The 20,423-nt window shown below is 49.4% G+C and overlaps 6 protein-coding genes across 6 annotated transcripts; 1 reads left to right on the top strand and 5 right to left on the bottom strand.

Moving 5' to 3' along the window:
* The first annotated feature begins 4,600 nt into the window (after positions 1-4,600).
* BO85DRAFT_477343 (PTH11-like integral membrane protein) lies at positions 4,601-6,500 on the top strand. Its single transcript, XM_025662833.1, has 6 exons — positions 4,601-4,946; positions 5,018-5,054; positions 5,108-5,175; positions 5,235-5,608; positions 5,663-5,730; positions 5,788-6,500. The coding sequence occupies exons 1-6, from the start codon at positions 4,752-4,754 to the stop codon at positions 6,174-6,176; spliced, it is 1,131 nt and encodes a 376-aa protein (XP_025516633.1). The 5' UTR covers positions 4,601-4,751; the 3' UTR covers positions 6,177-6,500.
* Positions 6,501-8,425: 1,925 nt separating this feature from the next.
* On the bottom strand, positions 8,426-10,260 carry sreA (siderophore transcription factor SreA; the record flags this gene model as incomplete). The annotated part of the gene is made up of 3 exons (XM_025655935.1): positions 8,426-9,261; positions 9,325-9,863; positions 9,929-10,260. The coding sequence occupies 3 exons, from the start codon at positions 10,258-10,260 to the stop codon at positions 8,426-8,428; spliced, it is 1,707 nt and encodes a 568-aa protein (XP_025516632.1).
* Positions 10,261-12,274: 2,014 nt separating this feature from the next.
* BO85DRAFT_448732 (uncharacterized protein) lies at positions 12,275-12,934 on the bottom strand. The gene has a single exon (XM_025660004.1). It carries the CDS (start codon positions 12,744-12,746, stop codon positions 12,498-12,500), a length of 249 nt encoding a protein of 82 aa, XP_025516631.1. The 5' UTR covers positions 12,747-12,934; the 3' UTR covers positions 12,275-12,497.
* A 2,016-nt stretch (positions 12,935-14,950) lies between these two features.
* BO85DRAFT_448730 (TVP15 family protein) lies at positions 14,951-16,523 on the bottom strand. Its single transcript, XM_025660003.1, has 5 exons — positions 16,312-16,523; positions 16,008-16,144; positions 15,824-15,939; positions 15,672-15,761; positions 14,951-15,611 (listed from the first exon to the last, which is right to left on the bottom strand). The coding sequence occupies exons 2-5, from the start codon at positions 16,025-16,027 to the stop codon at positions 15,439-15,441; spliced, it is 399 nt and encodes a 132-aa protein (XP_025516630.1). The 5' UTR covers positions 16,028-16,144; positions 16,312-16,523; the 3' UTR covers positions 14,951-15,438.
* A 63-nt stretch (positions 16,524-16,586) lies between these two features.
* Positions 16,587-17,995, bottom strand: BO85DRAFT_477340 (uncharacterized protein). The gene is made up of 2 exons (XM_025662832.1): positions 17,181-17,995; positions 16,587-17,113 (listed from the first exon to the last, which is right to left on the bottom strand). The coding sequence occupies exons 1-2, from the start codon at positions 17,890-17,892 to the stop codon at positions 16,800-16,802; spliced, it is 1,026 nt and encodes a 341-aa protein (XP_025516629.1). The 5' UTR covers positions 17,893-17,995; the 3' UTR covers positions 16,587-16,799.
* Positions 17,991-20,050, bottom strand: BO85DRAFT_448728 (FAD-dependent oxidoreductase). The gene is made up of 5 exons (XM_025660002.1): positions 19,533-20,050; positions 19,336-19,473; positions 19,150-19,253; positions 18,996-19,099; positions 17,991-18,942 (listed from the first exon to the last, which is right to left on the bottom strand). Exons 1-5 carry the CDS (start codon positions 19,559-19,561, stop codon positions 18,223-18,225), a joined length of 1,095 nt encoding a protein of 364 aa, XP_025516628.1. The 5' UTR covers positions 19,562-20,050; the 3' UTR covers positions 17,991-18,222.
* Between the last annotated feature and the right edge of the window lie 373 nt (positions 20,051-20,423).

Below are 20,423 nucleotides of genomic sequence, written 5' to 3'. Positions count from 1 at the left end.
CATGCAAAGATTCAAACTGACACTGCTGATAGACCACCGCACATGATTTTCACAGAACAATCTATATAATTATCGCATATATTTTCCCTTCTGTTACTGGCGCCAGTGTGGGAATGTCCGTTATTGGCAGATACCCTCATACGACACGGACGTATCGTTTCAGTTGGCGATAGCTTAACAGCGGGAAATCTTCGAAGAAAGAGAAATCAAATCCATTTTTCCACAGCGTTCCTGATGATGAACCTGGCAATTCATGTCACGATGATGGAGAAGGTAGTTCATTCGCGACCTTGACCTTTTAGCGATCTGATGACCACGAGATAGTCTTATGGCCTGCGCAATGAGCGGCCACGAAACCAAAATCCCCGAAGAGCGGACTTTGCTTTACGGAACGCAGAACACGCCAAGGCTTCCATGCATATCTAGGTAAATAGCTGTGCATGACTGCAGAACTAGCCTATTGGGCTGGATCAAGATTTATGCTACCTGTCTGCGAAAATTAACTACGAAGACAAAAAGTCGGACATAATTACCTGTTGGGTCTGTTGGACACGGAGTTATTGCATTTAACTTCAATAAAGATGACGCCAGAAGGCACAAAACCACGGGTCCGTGAGGAAAGCTACCTATTCGCCTTGATAATTGCGACATGAGAGGATCAGTGCGAGGCGACAGCTATAAAAAGCCACTGGGCATATGATAAAGAAGATCTTCTTTCGGATACTTTGCTGTGCGAGTTTCCAGTATTGGTCTGGTGCTGGCGATCGTTTGTTACCGAACGTGCTAGCAAAGAGCTCAAGAGTTCAGGCCGCGTTCGTACAGTCCATCCAGTGCATCCACTATGATGAAAGACAAGACAGCCTAGTTTGAACGAACCACGGACTTCAGGGATCTGCAAACTCCAAGCGAAGAGATCGTCATCCCGGTGTTCAACCTTAAGATCATGTGCTCGGGCACGATAGGCACGCTCTCTAGTTGTTGCGCGCGTATAAGATGCCGGACACTTTGGTTGATCTAACATTGACACCTCGATATTCGTGGATTTCACATCAGTAGGATGGAACTAAGACGGTATCTACCAAGCCACGTTTAGCACGAAGAATAGGAACAACAATGTTATGAGGTAACAGAATTTGCGAGCATAAAGTAGGAAATTAATCACGGGTACCAAGCCAGCAAGTCTAAAGCCCGAAAACCGAAGTCAACTGTGGAGTGTATTCCTTTTTCGGCGAATGGCCGGCGCTCCGAAGGGCGGTTGATTTGCGGGATTCGGAGCTCATGGTGGTTAACAGGTTAACACCAGGTAATCAGGTCCGACGTGGTAAGTAAGTAGTCTTTGGGATCCTCAGCCCTATTGGAGGAATCGTAATTTGTAAACAGAAATGTCTAACTTATAGGAGATTAAGGTTGGGGTCGAAGAATCAAGGAATTCTGGACTATTCTTGAGCCATGCAGGTAGACTTTGAGCCCGGAAGTGATTCCGATGCTCGTGCAGTGTTTGGCAAAAGTCCTGAGGCCATGGCTTGGACAGTCCGTCATCTGAAGAAGGTAACTATTGAAATGGTTTTAGTATCTCCTTGTCGAAGTTCTGGCAATTGCTTTTGGGATGGAGTTGGGGGCAGTGGATCGTCAGGGATAGTGGCTGGTCACTCGCTCTTTGACCGCTTCGGTGCCTCCTTTCCCTTTTCCCTCTCCGGTCGACGATCATCGCTAGCTTTTGACACTCCTCCAGAGCCCCAGAGTCCAGACATCTGTGCCAATGAGAAATGTCTCATGGTCCAGGAAAGTTCGACGGGCTATTCTCGTGGGCCAGAATGACATTATTGACATTTGACACAGGTCTATTCCACTGTTGACACCTCCCTCGTCCGTCGATCCTCGCACCTTGACTACAGCCTTCACTCCAAAGCATTGGATTTGCACGTCATTTGCAACCTACCCCGTTGCACGTACCCCATGGTATCTATCGTGCAACTGAGAATTGCCCCTTTTGTGACACCTGGAGTTTCGCATGGGATGGTGCCTTGAGAGGACCATGGTGGGGACTTTATCCACCCATTAGTTGGCACCAATGAACGAAACGCCACCAAGCATAGGCTCAAAGACAAATACTCAGCTATCGAGACCAAGCTTCAGAGCCAAAAGGCATTTAGTCATCGGGTCGCATGGCATGAAATGCAAATAGAACGTCGGGCAGCTTCCCCGAACTTCCGTAAAAGGTCTCTGCTGCGTTTCTGTTTACTATTCAATGGTGGCGCTCTACCAACTGGCTGGTAGTGGACATCCTTTGCCGCTTAGAGCTTACCCGGCGCAGCAATAGCGCCGCGCTATCCAGCCTCGTCCTCCCCATTCACTTTGGACCTGCATGAGGGACCCATCGTCTATTGATGATCCTAGCCACATTCTCGCAGCTGCATCGCTGAATTGGGATGAGAATTTGCAACAGCCGTAAGACAATCGAACCCCGAGTCTTCCTTCGGGTTCCATTCCCCCGGAATCATGTATGTCATTTGAGAATTATCAAGCCACGAGGAGCAACAATGGAAAGCACGCCCCTGTTCCATGCAGACTCGATGCGAGGGTTGTACAGCATTCTCCACATGCAAGCTCGGAGTCCACAGCTTTGATGCAGCCAAGCCTGGCAACGGCTGCTGGCTTGCGACCTGGACTCGTATGGTCCCTGGGGGCACGAGTCATGCGAAGCAAACAATATCCCCGCCCACAATACACGCTACCATGTGGAATAGTAGTTAATATCGTCTGCCTTTGTCCTGGGCATCCGCGGTTTCAGTGTTTCTTTCGTTTATGAACAGGTGGCACAGCACTTAGTGTCCAGGCAAATTATGCAATTTCAAATCCTTACCCGGTCAAACTTCGGCCATGGTGTGCTCTCTGGATTGATGTGATCGACGGTTACAGGTGAGGAAAACGGAAATAGAAGACTATGACTACTAGTAGTTGTCGCTTGCCGCCCAAGGTTGCGAGGAGACAGGGACCTGCGTGGACAATAGCACGAAGCGCGGACACGCTGCCTATCGAGCACTCGAGCCTACGTCAAAGTCTTCCCCGAATATGCCGATCAATCACTGCGCAGATAAGCGATCTATCGTTTTAGGAATTTTCCGACCAGTGATGAATGATAAGTAAGAAACCATGGTTGCTGTTGTCCACGTATGACCGGAACGGGTGAACGCAGAGGATAAATGTAAGAAGCTGGCGAACGCTAAGAGAATATCTGCTCCACAGCGAAGCTGATTGTGCGAACTGTTGTTGACTTTCTTTACGACAGCCCACAATCTTAATATGCAAGTTTAGCTTTTATCGAGGCGCGAAACCTTGTTGGGGAGGAGCCATCCGGGGTCTTCCGCTAATCGGGGTCTGGTGATGGCCATCTTTTGCCCTGCTATGCATGCTCATGTCCTCGTTGCCTTGGACATACCCTGAATTGCCAGTGTTAGCCAGAACCCAGGCTCCCAGAAAGGAACTAGTTCATGCAAGGCATTGGACTAGAGATCTCGTGTTTCTCCTCGCTTGGTGACCCACCGCCACGCTGAAGGGCAGATCATTTCTTATCCTGACCTATTCGCAGGATAGAATGACATGGACGAGCGAATGAGTGCTCGAAATCGTGCCATACACGTTTTAGTCTACCTAGTGGCAGAAGACTTCTATGCCGCTTTAGGATTGTGTGCCTCCACCGACACTATCCACCCCAGCACGGTCGTGGCCGAGTCCCATCAATTTGAAACCCGTGGAAGAACATTCTTCAACATCATCTAAGCCGGATTAAGAACGCCACCCAGCTTTCTCCATGTGGCTATTGATCCTGGTCTTATTTTGTAGCATCCTGGGGACTTTGCTTGCGGTCACTTCAGGGGCACAAGATGAGCTGGGGATACACGAGCCAGAAGGTTGAAACGGGCATTTTGTGTTTTGAACTTCCCTCTTCTTGGTGGAGCCAATCTAACCGAATCAACGGTACCGTACGAGGGATATTGCCGAGTCCGTACCAGCCAGGTCGAAAAAAGCACTATACTCCAGGAGGGAAGTTCTCAAGACACCATTGTGGCGTCCCATGGATCGACCATCGGAGAGAGACTCCAGTGACAGGGCGTTGGGTGCCATTCTGGGTCTCGCTCTACAGGCCGCCGTCTTGATTGACTAATGTCTCCCCTACAAGCGCATCCACTCTGCCGTCTGCCCACGACACCAGTGGAGACCGACAGCTTAGTGCCATAGATCATTACTGCAATTTGGAAGGAGTCCGGGTCATGTAGCCACACTGTGCCGGGCAACACCGAGCTGAAATTGTCTACTACGTATGCTATGACTCTCCATCCAGGGCTCCCCAGCAGTCTAGCGGCCTTCGCACGCTATTAACTACTATCAAACTTTGAGCTATTGCGGGGGGTATTCGGGCTTAATTCGCTGAACTGTTAAAAGCAGGGCCCCCGATACTTTTCTTTTCCCTCTTTTACCCCGATGCAGGATCTTGAAAAGCAACCCTACTTCAAGAGCTGGCGTTAGCCCACACATTCCCTTCTCGAAAGCTTGTCGGTGCATATTCGACCCATGTGGTAAATCACGTTCCGGCCTCTAGGTTTAAGAACCTGGAGACTGTACATCTACGCAAATCGATCTATTGACCGCAAACCAATGCAATAACAACAACCTACGCTTCATCGTTTACATCACAAATCACACGCTCTTTTGTGCAACACTTATCTGCTCAACTGGCCCACTCCTTTGCCATGCTGGACGAAATGATGGGAAGCATGCTGCTTCCCCGGACTACGGATGATGGTACAGCTCGCGGACAGCGAGCCCTGGTAGTGACAGCCGTGCTTACCGCAATCTCAATCGTCATCGTCGCTATGCGAATGTATGCGCGAATCGGGATAATGAAATTGACTGGTCGTGAAGATTATACGATTCTCATTTCTTTGGTACGTATCCTGGATAGGGGATTTGGATGCTTGCTGGTAAAGTGGCTTATATTGACATTGGTTGCATGTAGGTGTTAGCATGCACTTATCTTGGTCTTGTTGCTGCTGGTAAGTTGTGGCAATCCGCCAGCCACCTGAAATATCTCTCTTACATGCTGCAGAGGTACATTTTGGACTCGGGAAACATGACGACGATTTGTCCGACGTTGTTGTGAAAGAACAATTAAAGGTAACACTTCCCGGTACTACTCAGTCTCTAAACCTATACTAATCCTCTCTGTCATGAAGCGACTCTGGGCTGCTATCCCCTTCTATAACGCAAGCTTGATCTTTACCAAATTTTCCATTCTTTTCCAGTATCTTCGGATCTTCCCCGACCGTCGCTTCCGGCTTGCCTGCTGGATCGTGTTTGGTATTGTGGCTACTTACGGAACATGGGCAGTGGTCAGTGGTTTCTTGAATTGTGTACCAGTGGCCAAATTCTGGGACCGCAACATCTCCGGCTACTGCCTTAGTTTCGAGGCGGTCTGGTTCTTCAACGCATCGATGAACATCGCTACGGACACGACCCTGTTGATCCTGCCGATGCCTCTTCTGTCGCAATTACAACTTCCGCGCATGCAGAAATTGGCCCTTATGGGTGTCTTTGCTGTCGGCGGACTGTAAGTCATGGCGATCGCCAATCTGTCCAATGCATGCTAATCACCATGCTCCAGGGTCGTGATCACAAGTATCCTCCGTCTATCCAGTCTACGAAGCGTAGCTCAGAGCACCGACACATCTTGTATGTACTCTTCCGCCGCGTCTCTTATTCGGGGATTCAGACTGACAAACGAATCAGACAGCAACGTCGGCGCTGCCTATTGGACCGCTGCAGAATGCAACGTCGCCATCATCTGCGCATGCCTACCATTCCTTCGTCCGCTCGTCAGCCGCCTCTTCCCTCGCTTCCTTTCGACCAACAGCTACAATCGCTACACGCGCAACCCCACCATGTCAGCCAGTCGCATGACCGCCACTCGGATGACCGCGCGCTCGCACCGGCAAAAGGTCGAGCTTTACTCCCAAGACCGTGACTACGGCATGTACACCATCGACGTCAAGTCCGGTGAAGCGAGCCACGATGGCGCGCTAGACGGAATCGCAGTCACAACGACGACAATGATTCAGGAGACATCGAGAAACAACGACGAGTCGACCAGTCAGCGTCGACTAGTTGTGGATGTCTAATGATCATTTTGTCTCTGACCTTTCTCGATCTCGCACACACTCATTACTTCCCATATATTCACGAACTTACTTTCTTCTGATACCACGATGCATGATATATGACGCTGCATCTTCAACATTACCCCTTCTTTTTTCATATACTCTTTGATCCTGATATCCCACACCTGCACTTTGTTTCACGCATGCATACCTACTTACCTACCGATCCACCTTCGTGTACATTCTTCTCATTCTCCGGATGTCTAATCATCGACGACTTTACGACCATGCTACAAGTTAAACCCCCTCTTTCTGTTTCTCTGTTTTATGTACATTCACTTCTTCCTTCTTTCGCTCATCTAACGAGCTCCTCAAATAATCTCTCTGTACAACAGACACTAATAGGTAGTAGACGGCGAAAACCGGTAACTAGCAAGATAGATAGATATACAGACTATAAAAAATCAAACACCACTAGAACTGACCAACCTAGTGTCCCGGATAAATAGAAACCCGCCTACGGAGTATTTATCTACTAACTTACCCACTCAAATCTAATATTAATAATTCTCACACGGTCAGAAACTCTCCCACCCCCTCCCCCTAATCTTAATCTTATCAATCGCATCACATCACACCATATCTTAATTAGTAGTGACATTCGCCAGATCTAGAACAACACCCCCTCACAAACAGTCCCTCTTCTTTCTCTTGTACCCCTCCTTTGCAGGACAGTAGATAGATAGATAATGCTGTTATAGACCGATACAGCAGGAATCTCTTCTCGAAACATATTAATCTCACCCCGCTAACACTCATTATCAACCACTAATCAGCACAAATCAATCAATCGAGATAAACGTCTATAGTATACATACTTATTAAGTCCCATTTCCATCACTTTCAATCCAGCTACAATCATTATCAAGAATAAAGGATCACCCTTAGCAGACACACACACACACATACCCAAGCTTTACTACCATCCAGCCCATATTCATGAATCAGAAACTCTGATGATTATAATAAGCGATGATCCTCCGAAATTAGCCGAGGCAGTAGGGTAATACATACAACAACGTAAAAAAATGCAGTAGTAGTAGTGCCGTGTGCTCGTTCCACTCAATCATCTCTCCAGACCAGACCGGAAAACCCGGACGTATAATCTACACTCAACTACCGGTAAGAAATGTGGACAGGAAGAAGAAACCCAGAAACACAGAAACAGACACAAGTATCTTACATATAGATAGAGAGAACTGGTAGTTATCTTACTATCTATGAAAATCCAACCAACAAATGACGCACAACTCACTCATCAACTTATATCAGTTTAACGAGATGTCGTCGTACCAAATTACTCCCAAACAGCAGCTTCTTTTTCCATACGTGTGTGTAAAAATTTACGGTTCAGTTAGCAGTGTGACAAAACAGCGATCGACTTGTTTTTGTTTTTGTTTTCGTAACGAAAGAAAAAGAAAAGAAAAAAAAGAGCCGAAGATCAAATCAAATCAAATCAAATCCCTTGCAGTGAGGGGTAAATTGTATTAGACTGAACTAGAGGACTTGCGATGATATAATAACAATTACATGAGAATAATACTCTTAGCTGTAGGAGAGATTTTTGAGTACTGGAAAGGCCGAGGTCGGGCCGATCCGATCTAGTGAAAAGGAAATCTGGCAGTTAAGCTTATCAATCAGTCAATCTATGGTTGAGAGATAAAAAACTGATTTAATCAAATTGATGGGGTTTCGAGATAATCAATCGGTCGCTACAGGCTCGATCAGTCAAAGATCTTAATTAACTAGTTTACTTTAGATCAATAACAGCCATCATATGATCTTGATAAGTCCCATATTACCGAAATCTATTCAGTTATTCCATGACCTTACGAACACAGTCATCTCACACCCGGTTATCCCGTGATTAATAGCCTTGTCCACACGTCCGTCCGCCGGTACAGATTGAAACAAGGTGAAGGGGAGAGTGAGAGAAGAAGAGAAAATAAAACTGTAACAAAACAAGCCTCCGGAGTGTCTTTCTTTTGTAATCGCTTATCCCGCCAGCGCTTCAAACAAATTAATCCCAAGTAAAATAAATGAAAGGTAGAGAACTTTTTTTCCCTTAATAGTGCACAAGTTCCGTGAAACTCATCGTGTTGCAAATGGTATCTCGTCAGAAAAAGTCTGCGCCAAATATGTGATTGGTGAAAGAGTAAAGGTAGAGAGCAATAGCAGCATACACAGTCCTTGGACAATTGGATCCATTATCATTGTTGTCCTAGTTCCGCTAGTTCTCGCTCCTTTGCTCGCAGCATCTCTCTCATCTCTTCCGCTTCTCGTTGCAACTTTAAGCGACGCTCTTCCCTGATGTTGTCGAACTCCGACACACCGGGCAGCAACTGTGAGGGAGGGGGCGCAAGAGGAGAAGCTTGGTGAGATGGATGATGCTGACGGCTGAGGGCAGCGAGTGAGGGATCTAGGCGCGATTCGTCATGGCTGTTGGGGTTGAGGAGAGAAGAGATAGAACTGAGGCGGGCAGGAGGGGAAGGATTGACGGAAGACATGATCGGAGGAAGTTGGTTGGACCCGTTTTCCAAAGTGGTCGGGATAGACAACGCTTCTGCTGATGACGCGGTTTCTGCAAGGGTGCGTTTCTTCGGATTACCCGAGGGATTTGGCGAAAGAGACCGTCGACCAAACTGAGACACCGGAGAGTGGCTTGGGGCGTTGATGCGATCCGGCTCTAACAATCTTGGTGGCGGGGGATGGTGCGGTAAGGAGACGGGGCCGGAACTAAATCCGGTAAAATCGACAGGCGGGGGTGCAAAGCCAAATTGCTTGGGCGCGGCCGGTGAAATCCTGTCTCCGGACATCGGTCCATAGTGATCCACCGGCTCAGAGCTGTAGTAGCGGTAGTGATCGTCGTGGACGCGAGCCAACGTCGCTGGGGAGGCCTCTGGCGACGCAGAAGAGCCATTCGACGACTGCGTGGCAGCAGTCGGGGAGTGTTCCCGCAGCGCCGGCACAACGCGTTTTCGCCGCTTGATTATGGTCTTCTTCATTGTGGTGGGGCGATAGCACCCGTGGAGCTTGTAATATAGACCTAAAAGGATGTTAGCCGCTTCAGGGCTCGTTTTGATTCCCGAGATAAGGCAAAAGAACATACCACACGCATTGCAGATCGGATGACCATTCTCGTCTCGTCGCCAGAGCGGGGTCACAGTAGTTCCACAATTCTGACACGATACCAACATGTTTCCCTCGGCCGACGCACCACTTTTTCCGGGTACGTCCGGTTCCTGTGGTGGCAGAGGCTTTTCGCTATCTGGATTGGCGGGTCGACCCCAAGCGTGCACCGGCACAGTCCCTCGGGCAGAGGACTTGTACACGCGGTTGTTGTAAGCTGGGCACCCGTCACACCCCTCAGCACCCCCTGTGCCGTTACAGTTGCCCCCACCTGGGCAAGATCCTTTGGAGCCATGACAGCCTCCTTCGCTATGGGTGTGTGCCTCATGCTGGGGTGCTATCGATGGTGGCTGTTGCTGTGTCGGTTGGGGTTGGACAGGTTCCGTGCTGGACTGTATACGATTCCGCTTTGTGGGCCGGGCAACATTCCGTGCCTTCAAATACAGACCACAGGCATTGCAAATCATCGCTCCGGTCGGTGATCGTCGCCATAGCGGAGTGCTTTTCGTTCCACAGTTACTAAGTGTTACCAAGGAAGTCAGTACCGCCCAGGTAACAAACTAAGAGAGCCCAGGAAAACTCACCTGCAGGAATGTCCGAGAAAGGAAGTGTCCTTCTGAGACTTGGGTGATGTCCTTTCTGCGAGTGGGTTCGAAGCGGATTCGGTCGACGGCAGTGTAGGCCGTTCAGCATCGTAGGTAGGTGTATGTTTCCTCTCGTAGGCATCGTAGGTATCGTAGCCTCGAGCCACATCATCGTCACGGGAACGGTCCACAAGGTGTTCTCGACCAGCCTGAGCAGATGAGATCAGCTGCTGAGCAGCGTCCAAGTCTTCCGCCGATGGATGCCGCGCAACCATATCCCGATTTCGAGGGAGCGATCGCACCGTCTCCATCTGGGGGATTGATGCCAGCATTGCCAACAAAAAAACGCCCGCAGAAGATATTCGCTTTCCTTCTCTATCTCCCAACGATAAGGTCCCCAGATCAAGGCAACCCGTGAGAGTAGAGCGAGTCACTCAAGATGAGAGCGTGGTCGAAATAAGGAGAAGGCTTTGTCGTGAAAGAAGATGTCGCACCACAGTCGGGGGGGGCAAAGTAATGTATCGTATCACAAAGTCAAAAGTCGGTCAAGATGACAGTGCAGGGGGAAGGGAGAAAAAAGAAAAGAAAAGTCTAGCGACAGCCTGACTGAGAGGCAGGTAACTGCAGCTAGTGAAACTCCCAGAGCCAACCAGGCGGAGCCGGAGAGACGACAGAACACTGATCCCCGACGGTGACCTAAGCGTACTAGGCAGAGATAGGGGGTTCTCGGAAAAGTTGAGCGATCGTAAAGTTAAAAGGCAAAGATCAAGTAAGCAGCAGTCAAACTGTATTGATGGGGACAACAGATCTGCCACGAAACGCTCGTATGTTGGCCAATCCAGGACGGGATGGTGTGAGTGGCGATCCTGTCGTAACGGATAGTGTGCCCCGGAGTACTGGGTGCGGATGAACAGGTGAGGAAAGGGTTTAGTAAAAGAAACGAGAGATCAAAAAAAAGAAAAGGGCCGATCTCAAATAGATTGGGGGTGGGAGGCAAAGGGGAAAAGTACGGGAATAGAGGAGGCTCGAGAGACAGAGACAGAGACAGAGGGAGAGAGAAAGAGAACGGTCTGGAGAAACGGGATGATAGATCGATCGTTGTTTGGTGGGAGGGGAGGACAGCGGCGACAGGACAAGAAAGATCGGCGGTAACAGGACGATCAAACAAGACGGATGGAATGTCGGATCAGATATGAATGAGGGGTGTTGAGAGAGTAGTGGAAGATGATGATGATGAAAGGGGGATGGAAGAAAAAGAAAGGGAGAGGATTAGGGGGGGCTGAGTGGATGGTGGAGGGAGTGGTGGTGAATGAGCAGGAAGGCGACAGAGCCGAGGAAGAGATTGATAATAGAGGCAGGAAGTGGGTAAGTATGGAAATGGATGGTGGTGGTGGTGATGATGATGATGATGAAGGTGAGGGTGACCAGATAACCACGGGCCAGACCTTTTTCGGACGGTTCTGTCATGAGACGGGCAAATAGAAAGTACCAGATTACTTACCAACAACACGCCTCTCGGTCTGTTTTTTTCACTCGACTATTTTTAATGCGCTCTCGTTTTTATCTTTTTTGGGATGTCTCTGCCTTTTCTTTTTTTTTTTTTTTTTGGCTCCCTTCGCTTCTTCGCGTGCTCTGTCGGTCTGTCAACTTCTCCCAGCAGTATGGTCTTTTTGCTTATCAGGCAGCCCTCTCTGTTATCGATCTCCCAGGGGGATCTACGACCGGGGGCTATTCCTTTTTCTTCTTCTCGTCAGGGTTTTGCTTTTTCCTACTCTGCAATCTGTAGGTTCAAACCGATAGTTTGACACAATAAAAGTCTGAAAGTCTCTAAACTTCGTTTATCTTCTATTTTTCCATCCGCTAAGGAAGGGTGTGGACAGAATTTTTGCGCGTGAGAGCTCGGTCGCGCAGTTCCCTCACCCTTTTTTTTTTGCCCTCTTTGCTGGCCAATTCCCATTCCATTTGCCTACGGCCTCCCCAGATCGAATCTCCCGGGCTCCACCGCTTCCTATTCTGGTTTAGTCAACTGGGTCTAAGGGGCACTGCGCCTTCCCAAATCGTCCGTAGCGTGTCCGTTCACGAATAAGCGTTATTCATCAGCCTATCATTGGCGAACCAAATCCTGGCGCTTCAGTCAGCGGCATTCTAGGCAACCACATTGGCTGCTTCGGAGATTCTATCACGATATCCCGAGCTTCCATGCTCCGCTCCGACGGTCACACTATGCACTCTTTCGTTCGGTAGTCGGCCATAACGAAGCACCGCCCTAGTGGTGCTAGCTGTTGGACTAGGTAACCAGACTGCATAAGATGAGCCCGAAGAGTCCCCACTGGTCCCTATTTGGGACAATGTGGAAGCCCGTAAGGCTACTGCCTAAGCACACCGGAACAGGTTGTTATCTCTCCGACGGGCGGGCTGACGAAAGAGCCCGGTTTTGATCTATCTCGCTCATGTGATTGGATTCTTATCCACCCAAAGAACTGACAGCAACAACAAGAACAACAAAGTACCTAACCTCTCTTTCTTTTCCCCTTCCGGATTGCCGATTCGCCCTGGCGTATGTAAACCATCATCTTCTAGACTTTTCATAACCTTCCGACACTGGCTGCACAAGGCGCAAGGCGCAAGGCGCAGCTGCGTCTGACTTTTTGACACTCTGACACGCCTCCTCTTTTTTTACTTCTCTCCCTGTTCCCACTCTTCTAAGCATGCCCACCGGATGGATCTGATAGGTAACATTCACAATAATGGGATGGTTGGATGATTGGATACTGAAGTTGAGAGGAGAGGCAAAAGAGGGGGGGCCGAAAGTATCCATCCCAAACGCCGACCTCCTTATCGAAACGTTCGCTTATTTTGTCTCTCAACTTTCGGAAATAATCTATTTCTGACCGTTCTACGGAGAAGTAAGCCATTCTAGAAATCCATCTCCATTCCTCCGTACGGACTACTCCGTGGGACTGTTAGTTACAATCAATCAATCAATCAATCAATCAATCAATCAACCAAGCCCAGCCGACTCATCCGACCTATCTAACCATGTATCAACTCTAGCCCGTAAACCAAGTAATCAATCAATCAATCAGTCGAATCAAACCAACCAACTGGATTAACTTAATCAGGCGCCACTAAGAACGTAGGTACGTAGTAGCCCACCACCACCCCCTTAGTCGATCGTGGCGTGATGTATGACCCCGATAACCTGACCACACACCCCCCTCTCCTCTCTGCCCCCTCCAGCCCGGCACAAAAATGGATACGATATGATATGATATGATATGATGTGAGATGGATATGATATGATCTCAGCAGACTACTACGCTACTACCTAGTACCTACCTACCTACCAGGCTCACTTACTTACTCACTTACCTGTACCGGTAAAGTTCCTAACCGATAACGCTAAAATCGGCAACCTGCGTCGATTTAGCTTTCGACACACCCTTTTTCTTTCTTTTTGCCCATCACCCACACCACCCCCTCATCAACGCGGATTTTAATTTGCCGCCCTACACCGACTCGGGGGTTCCAACGCGCGGAAGTTCCGCAACTCCGGGAATAACTTGTTGGGGAACTTGGGAGGGTATCTAATTAATGCTGCATAAGTGTATGTGTATGTGTGTATGTGATGGTCGTCATCACATACACACATACATACATAAATAAATTACACTACGAATTAGGAAAATCATCGTCGACTTAGTTTTGCCCTGCGTACGTAAATCAAAAATGAAAATCCCCCCGGATATGGTCGGAAATGAATATTACTCGTCTGGTTCATCCGTCGTCTGAGCGTGTCGCCTACTAGGATGTACACGAATATCACTTCGTCGGTTGTTGCTTTTGAGTTGAGAAGAAGGAAGACCGAGCGAGCAAATAACTCGGGCCCCCCATTCTCGCAAGGTGAGGCTGATTCTGGATCGATCCGTTGATTGATAAGTCGATATCGATTTCTTGGCGGGGCTTGGCAAGGGGCTTGGCGGTTATAGCTTTGGACGGGAATTCTTCAACGAGGCGCGCGCGCGCGCGGATTTTGACTAGGGCTCGGGAGTCGGGCTCGGGAGTGACGGTTTTACGCTACGATTAGGTTGATCTTGCGTGGTGAAATAGTGGAGGATGGGGGAGAAGGGGGCAACGACAGCTGCAGTGATAGGCTCGCTCTGTTGTGAGGTTCTACTGTCTAGTGTCTGGTCTAGACTAGTTGGTATTGGGTGAGGCATACGACAGGTGGGCTTTTCGTTCCTCGATCGTTGATATGCATCGATAAGTCGACGAGAAGAAAATTTTTATCTGATTTCAACAGAATATTCCACAAGAGGATGGGGAAAGCCGTGTCCTCAACAACTGTGAAAAGAAAAAGCCGAAAACATAGCCCCGTGACTCGAGTGGGACGGCGCAGAAGTTTACCGCATCCGGAACGAACACACAACGGTCCCATCTTGATAATCAGTCGACCTGGATAGGGTGAAGAAGGCCCATCTGTAACACTTATCTCCGAGCTGGGGTATCGCCATCTCCGAGTTCTGGGACCGGAAGATCATACCGAACCGGCCGCTCGTGCTTGTTGGTGTCAAACGTTCCTATGGAGCAGGTTAGCCCGAGGCGATCTTTGAGTTGTTTGAAGCCCACGCCCCCCCTTGGTCTGCTTTCTACGTGTGGGGGCGTGGGATGGGGATGGCTTAGGTCTGAACTTGATCGAGCTAGTTCGAGTAGTTGCATGTTGCCTGAGCGGCAAGCCGGATCAGATAACTCTACCCACACATGCTTAGCATGGGACTGTCCGTGGTGGCTGTCGTCGGAGAAGACGAGTCCATGTGTTTCCTTGTCCCACATGGGTAGCTTAAGACGGCGGGACGCCGCTGTTGTGGTGCTGTAGCATCGCTAACTAGTACTCAGTTTGTATACTGTAGTGCTTGGCCATGATAGGCGATTCATGTGGTGTGATGTTCGTCTAAACTCCCCATCTACTAACTTACCAGCTGTTATCACGCCACCCGGCCATATCTGGACTGGCGAGTCCACGTCAGACTTCGGCTTAGGATTTATTATATATCATCTACTACTTATTATACAAAACTAATTGGCATGAAACAGCGCCATCCGGTACGAACGGACCACTGGCCCCACAGGACAGCCTAGACCTTTAAAATTCTCCAATGCAAACATCCACCATTTGAGAAAAGAAAAAAAATAACGTGATGTAGAATGATTCGGTGTCATCCTCTGGCCGGAAAACCCGGCCCAAACCTGATCCTTTTGTCCTTGCAACCACCATCACGTCAAATCATCGCTGAGAATCAATCATCGCGCTCGTCGATCATCAAACATCGCATAAGAGTTATTTTGGCTTTCCTTGACTCTCACTCGTGCTTCGAACGCCTCGTTTGCAGTCACGGTGGCATGTACTTGTCAGCGAGAGGGATCGCAGACGATAACCAACTCTGAGAACACAAAGGATTATGCGTCATACACCATCACTCCGTTAACAAAGAACAGATTTCACACCGCGTTTAGACCTGCTCGGCGCCCCAACCCTGGTCGTTCTCACGCATGTTGGAAGGGGGCTCGATGGAGGGAATGAACTCCAGGGCAAGGTAGCCCAGGCCGATGAATCCGATGATGGAGCCGGCAATGTACCGCAAAACGTGATCGTGCAGCAGGATACATCCAACGAAGATGTAGACTACGCAAGTGGTCAACTCATTAGCAGGGATCTACGGCGATCACGGATAGTGTGACTTACAAGCACCACGTCCCAGGAAAGAGAAAAGGAAGGACGCGTAGCGGTAAACGTAATCGGGAACGTTGGGCAGGAATTCCAATCCACCAACAACTAAGGCCATGGTGTAAGTATGCTGTCAGATGCGCTATACTGCTGCCTGATCCGAGACTTACTGAGACCAAAGAGAATCACGTAGATGCCGACGATGATGGAGCTCATAGACGGAGGGAAGAACTGCGAGATACCACCGAGAACCATCAACACACCGACGGCGATGTTAACAATTCGACTGCGGTTGTTGACGTTAGAGCACATTTCACCAAAACCATATGCGATGCAAAGCCATCGTCGACGTACAAGATGTTAGAAAGATCCATCTTGGCAAACGTTGAGGCCTAAAGAGCTCTTCCTGCTAATATGCCGGTCGTCGAGATATAGATAGGGCGTTCAATGACGAAGATTGAGTATCGTAACGGGTAGAAAGGGGAGAAATTCTGTAGGTCAACTGCGTTAGCCGGTTCATTCAACAGGATGAGACCAACGCCGGATTGGGCTCCGGCAGGCCAGCCATAACAGCTACGTCAGCTATGGTCGCGCGAGCGATGGCCACTCCAAGGGATTGTGGACAGCATAATAACGCAGCCAGGGGATGGGAGCTCACCTTGGAAGCCAAGCTTCTTTGACAGATACGAGTTGGAAGGAAGAGGGCGGAAGGGAAATCAAGGAGATGGAGAGGCTCAAGCATCAGTTGTCGCGCTGTCGCAAGCAGCGGGTCTGCCAAGCTGAGTAGATGACTCAGCAAGTCTCGTCTCCGGAGCGCCCGCAAATACGCGAGATGAAAGACCCATTTCAGCTACTATTTCTGGATGTGCGAGGATAACAATTCTACAAAGGAGCTTTTATGCGGCATTGAGGTCAGGGGAAGGGGCTAGATGCACTCGACGAATCTTGTACTATTTTTCTGTTTATCCCCATTGTATCAGAAAGATATGTGCAGACTCATTGATCACAAGGGCCACTCATACGTCATATCTGACAGGCAGCTACGATGTCAAGGTATGACAGCTGTTGACGGGCATACTTTGCTTCGAACAGATGCCTGACAGACTCCCAACATGTAACGGTGCCAGAAAGCCCTACACTAGCCGTTTAGATCGCCATGAGATCACCTTGCCTCTTCTCCAGTCTTACAGCCGACAATCCATTGGCTAGTCGACTCATATTCATGGAGTCGCGTCCTAAATCGGCGTAGATAGCGTCCAAATCCGTACCAAGACCGACATTATCAGCAGTTTCCAGACTGCGCCCATCAATGAAAGGTGCAAGGGAAGGCCACACAGCCTGGGCATTGTTGAAAAAGAGGTCTACGCCCAGGTCGCCTAGTCCTTTGATCTCCTTGATCAACTTTCTCGTTTCGTCTCGGTCGTTATGGGCTTTCTTCAGGAGATTGTTAAGATCACCATCTGCAATATGCAGTCAGTCACCGGCCAAAATCTTACATGACGCATTTCTGCAGTGAAACACACGTACCGTACTTCTCATTGACGAATTCTGCCAAATCGCCTAGATTCGTTGCACCTTGCTCCCGGTAGCGATTATATCCCCCGTCCTTGAGAACCATTGTTCTCTCCTCCCAGCTGCTCTTCCCTAATTTCCGTATATCATGATACCCGACCTCGATAAGCTTATTGACTGCACGCTGTGTCAGGTCATGCGAGATGGGGCGCGACTTCAGCATCGCGTCCATAACCATAGCCAGTAGAGTGTCCGGAGAGCTCTCCAGACCTTTCTCTGCGATTTCGGTGCCATACAAGGGCGGGCGACCGAATTCCTTGACAACCTTTTGCAGTTTGGGCTTGTTCGATGCACTTTCTGCTGCTTCTTCGTTCTCTTCCTCGCCTTCTGCGTCCTCATCTTGTTCCTCTTCACCACCTTGTTCTTGCACGAGGTCGACGTTCTCGTCATCTGCCTCATTGTATTCTTCCTCTTCATCGAGTTCTTCATTGTCTTCCTCGTCCTCCTCCTCGAAGTCTTCGTCCTTATACCCGGAGTCCTCCTGGATCAAGTCATTTTCTTCGGCAGTGTTTGCAGCTGACTTGGACGCTTTGGTAGGCGGCTGCTCTTTCTCTACCTCGAGACTTCCTTCACCGGTGTCGACACCAGGGTCTCGCTGATCGAGCTTGCGCTTGGGGGCATCAGCTGCGTCGGTTTCGCTTTCTACCTGGGGCGATTTGTACTTCATCTTGGGGAGAAGCTGCTCAAATGTGAACGAGATGGAATCGGCGTATATTACAATGAGAATTATAATATTGTGGAGCAATTGAGTTGAGATCCCGTGAGTTGTTGTAGTAGAAAGTTTTGATTGATAAGTTGTCTGGGGTAGATAGTAAATGGGCTTCTCCGCGGCTATGGCGTCATGATGAATTCAGACGCTATGCCCGTCATTCATGGCTGGAATTAAAACAGTTCTTGCATGTAACGTACCAGTAACCAGAGCGAAAGAACTATGCTTTTTAAGGTTAACGTGCCAAACTTTATAGTCCGCCCCAGGATATAATGTAAATGTCTGAGTCTACAGCTTCGCTTTATCCTTGCGGCGCAACGTTTCCTGGACCAGCTTCACAGCATCCTCCGCACATCCAAATGACGCCTGATACCCAAAGCCACCATGACCATAGTTATGCACAACGGACACACCATCAACCTTTTCCGCTTCAATACGCGGCCCGCCCTCACGGAGGGGGCGCAATCCAACGCCATGTCTGATGATATCCAGACCTTCGATACCCTGCCCCTTCTCGACCAGCTCCGGGCATAGAGCTATTGCCCGCTTCATGATTCGAACAGCCAAGTTGGGATCAGGCAGCGGATCCCACTGGTTCTTTTGATACGAACCTCCAATGACAGTTCCACCACCCGCTGCACGGGTCATCATGTAAACGACCTCATCCTCGCCGTCGTCAGTGCCGGAAATAGACACCATCTTACCAGGGTCATTACGCACGACGACAATCTGGCCGCGTGCAGGGTAGAGCTTGTCATCGAGCACACCGCCCAACTTCTTGGACGAGAGTCCGGTGCAATTGACTACCACATCGGCCTTCTGGCCGGTGTGGTGGCCCTTTGCTGCGTCTGCTACGTGCTTGAGAACGGCTCGTTTGAAGACGACGCCGTTTTTCCGGCATTGGCCGACTAGCCAGGGTAGGTAGACGGCGGTGTTGATGCACACTGATGTGAATTTGGATGCGTTGTCGATGCCGGGGGCTAGCTGGTCGGCGGGGATATCTTGGAACTTGATGAGGTTAGGAGAGTGTTTGGTGATAGTGAGTACATGTGTTTACTCACGTCAGGAACAACTTCCATATACCATGGGTCTTTCTGCACCAATTCAGAGAACCATTCTCCGGTTGCTGATCCCTGATCCTTTGTACGGTTGTAAACAATGGTTTCTGATGGGGTATGCTTAGTAGAGTTCTCTGATGAGAGGCTTGCAGCGTACCTTGGAAATGGATGCCCGCTTCGGGATGGTTCTTCGTGAGCTCCCTCAGGGTGGGCCAGGTGTTTCGTTCCCATCGCTCATGATCGCTTCCCGCCTTGCCCACACTTTGAGATGAGAAGCTCTTGCATTAGTCTTTGATACAGGTAGTGAGATGCACAGCTGAGGGCCTACCCTTGGAGGACATACGGAAGATAGTTGGCGCCAGCCCAGGGAGAAGTATATTCGATGTCGTAGTCGCCGGGCATGTGCTTGGCCAGAACAGTAATGCTGTTAGAGGCATCTTGGGACAGCAGATATGCGGTGGTGAGACCGGAGACACCAGCCCTGGTGATTCTCGAAATCAGCATACGCGACATGTGAGCTTGCGGGGAAGTAGTTCTTACCCCAGGATAACAATGCGGTTGTTCGCCATCTTGCGTTCGGCAATGGATTAGATATTCTTGGTAAAATGGTTCGCAAAAGACTCCAATGGCATCGACAGGCTTATAAGCAAGCACCCAGACATGAAGATAAAGAGATAGGAATAAGCATGAGTCAAGCCAAGAGAGGGGATGTTGAGACACGATCCCCGTCAGTCAAGTTAGTTATCGGAGGCCGATCCCGCCATTCTGATAAGACTTCGACTCCTCTTTTTCTGTCTTTTGCTCGGACCTCATTCGGCGATTACAGGTAAGGTACGGGCGGCTTCCGGTAACCACTAATGTATAATTGGTGTATATACGGTACAAAGTACCTAACGGAACGCGTCCCGACCGCGGCTTACCATACGGACCGGTCGACACAGCCTTGCCCGGCGGTAAGTATAGGGCAGGATCTAGGACCCTGAATAAATTGTGACTAAAGAGGGTAAGAGAAGAAAGATGGGATGATGATGTGCAGAAAGGCTGATCTGCCAAATTTGTTCAGGCCACTTCATCAGGTATGCCTGCATGTGCCGGAGAGATGTACCAGCAAAGCGCCAGGATCTGTCTGGCCTGACCGCTCCCGAACGGACAGATCCATTGTAAGCGCCGAGGCGACGGAGGGGAAAGGTCTTTCGTCATCGGTGACAACCTCACACCCCCATCGCAGCCAATCACAACAAATATATTAGCTCACCGCCTCGTCCTCGGTAAGGAACGGGGCTGTAAGAGGGTAAGTTTTTTCCTGGTAAGGTAAGTTAAGTAAGTTGATCCTGTAAGTAAACGGGGTTCCTCCGCACTCTCCGTCCGAACAAGAAAAGTCTCGCCTGTCTCTCTCGCGTGTAGATCGTGTGTTGCTTTTCTCTCCCTCTT

This window comes from Aspergillus piperis (genome assembly GCF_003184755.1).
Source record: "Aspergillus piperis CBS 112811 unplaced genomic scaffold BO85scaffold_7, whole genome shotgun sequence".
NCBI classification, from domain to species: Eukaryota; Fungi; Ascomycota; class Eurotiomycetes; order Eurotiales; family Aspergillaceae; genus Aspergillus; species Aspergillus piperis.
The sequence above is the reverse complement of the archived record's forward strand: the minus strand, read 5'-3'. Positions and strand labels throughout refer to the sequence as shown.

Excerpts from the sequence above, each read along its gene's own strand:
- BO85DRAFT_448730 (XM_025660003.1), bottom strand. The coding sequence starts at position 16,027 with ATGGATCTTTCTAACATCTT. Across the intron at positions 15,940-16,007 it reads ATGGATCTTTCTAACATCTT|TCGAATTGTTAACATCGCCG; the intron begins GTACGTCGACGA and ends CAACAACCGCAG. Across the intron at positions 15,612-15,671 it reads TTTCCTGGGACGTGGTGCTT|TCTACATCTTCGTTGGATGT; the intron begins GTAAGTCACACT and ends CCACTTGCGTAG.
- BO85DRAFT_448732 (XM_025660004.1), bottom strand. The coding sequence starts at position 12,746 with ATGGATACTTTCGGCCCCCCCTCTTTTGCCTCTCCTCTCAACTTCAGT.
- BO85DRAFT_477343 (XM_025662833.1), top strand. The coding sequence starts at position 4,752 with ATGCTGGACGAAATGATGGGAAGCATGCTGCTTCCCCGGACTACGGAT. Across the intron at positions 5,609-5,662 it reads GTCTTTGCTGTCGGCGGACT|GGTCGTGATCACAAGTATCC; the intron begins GTAAGTCATGGC and ends ACCATGCTCCAG. Across the intron at positions 5,731-5,787 it reads TCAGAGCACCGACACATCTT|ACAGCAACGTCGGCGCTGCC; the intron begins GTATGTACTCTT and ends CAAACGAATCAG.
- BO85DRAFT_477340 (XM_025662832.1), bottom strand. The coding sequence starts at position 17,892 with ATGAAGTACAAATCGCCCCAGGTAGAAAGCGAAACCGACGCAGCTGAT. Across the intron at positions 17,114-17,180 it reads ATTCGTCAATGAGAAGTACG|ATGGTGATCTTAACAATCTC; the intron begins GTACGTGTGTTT and ends TGCATATTGCAG.
- BO85DRAFT_448728 (XM_025660002.1), bottom strand. The coding sequence starts at position 19,561 with ATGGCGAACAACCGCATTGTTATCCTGGG. Across the intron at positions 19,254-19,335 it reads GCTGGCGCCAACTATCTTCC|TGTGGGCAAGGCGGGAAGCG; the intron begins GTATGTCCTCCA and ends CTCATCTCAAAG. Across the intron at positions 19,100-19,149 it reads AGCGGGCATCCATTTCCAAG|AAACCATTGTTTACAACCGT; the intron begins GTACGCTGCAAG and ends ATACCCCATCAG.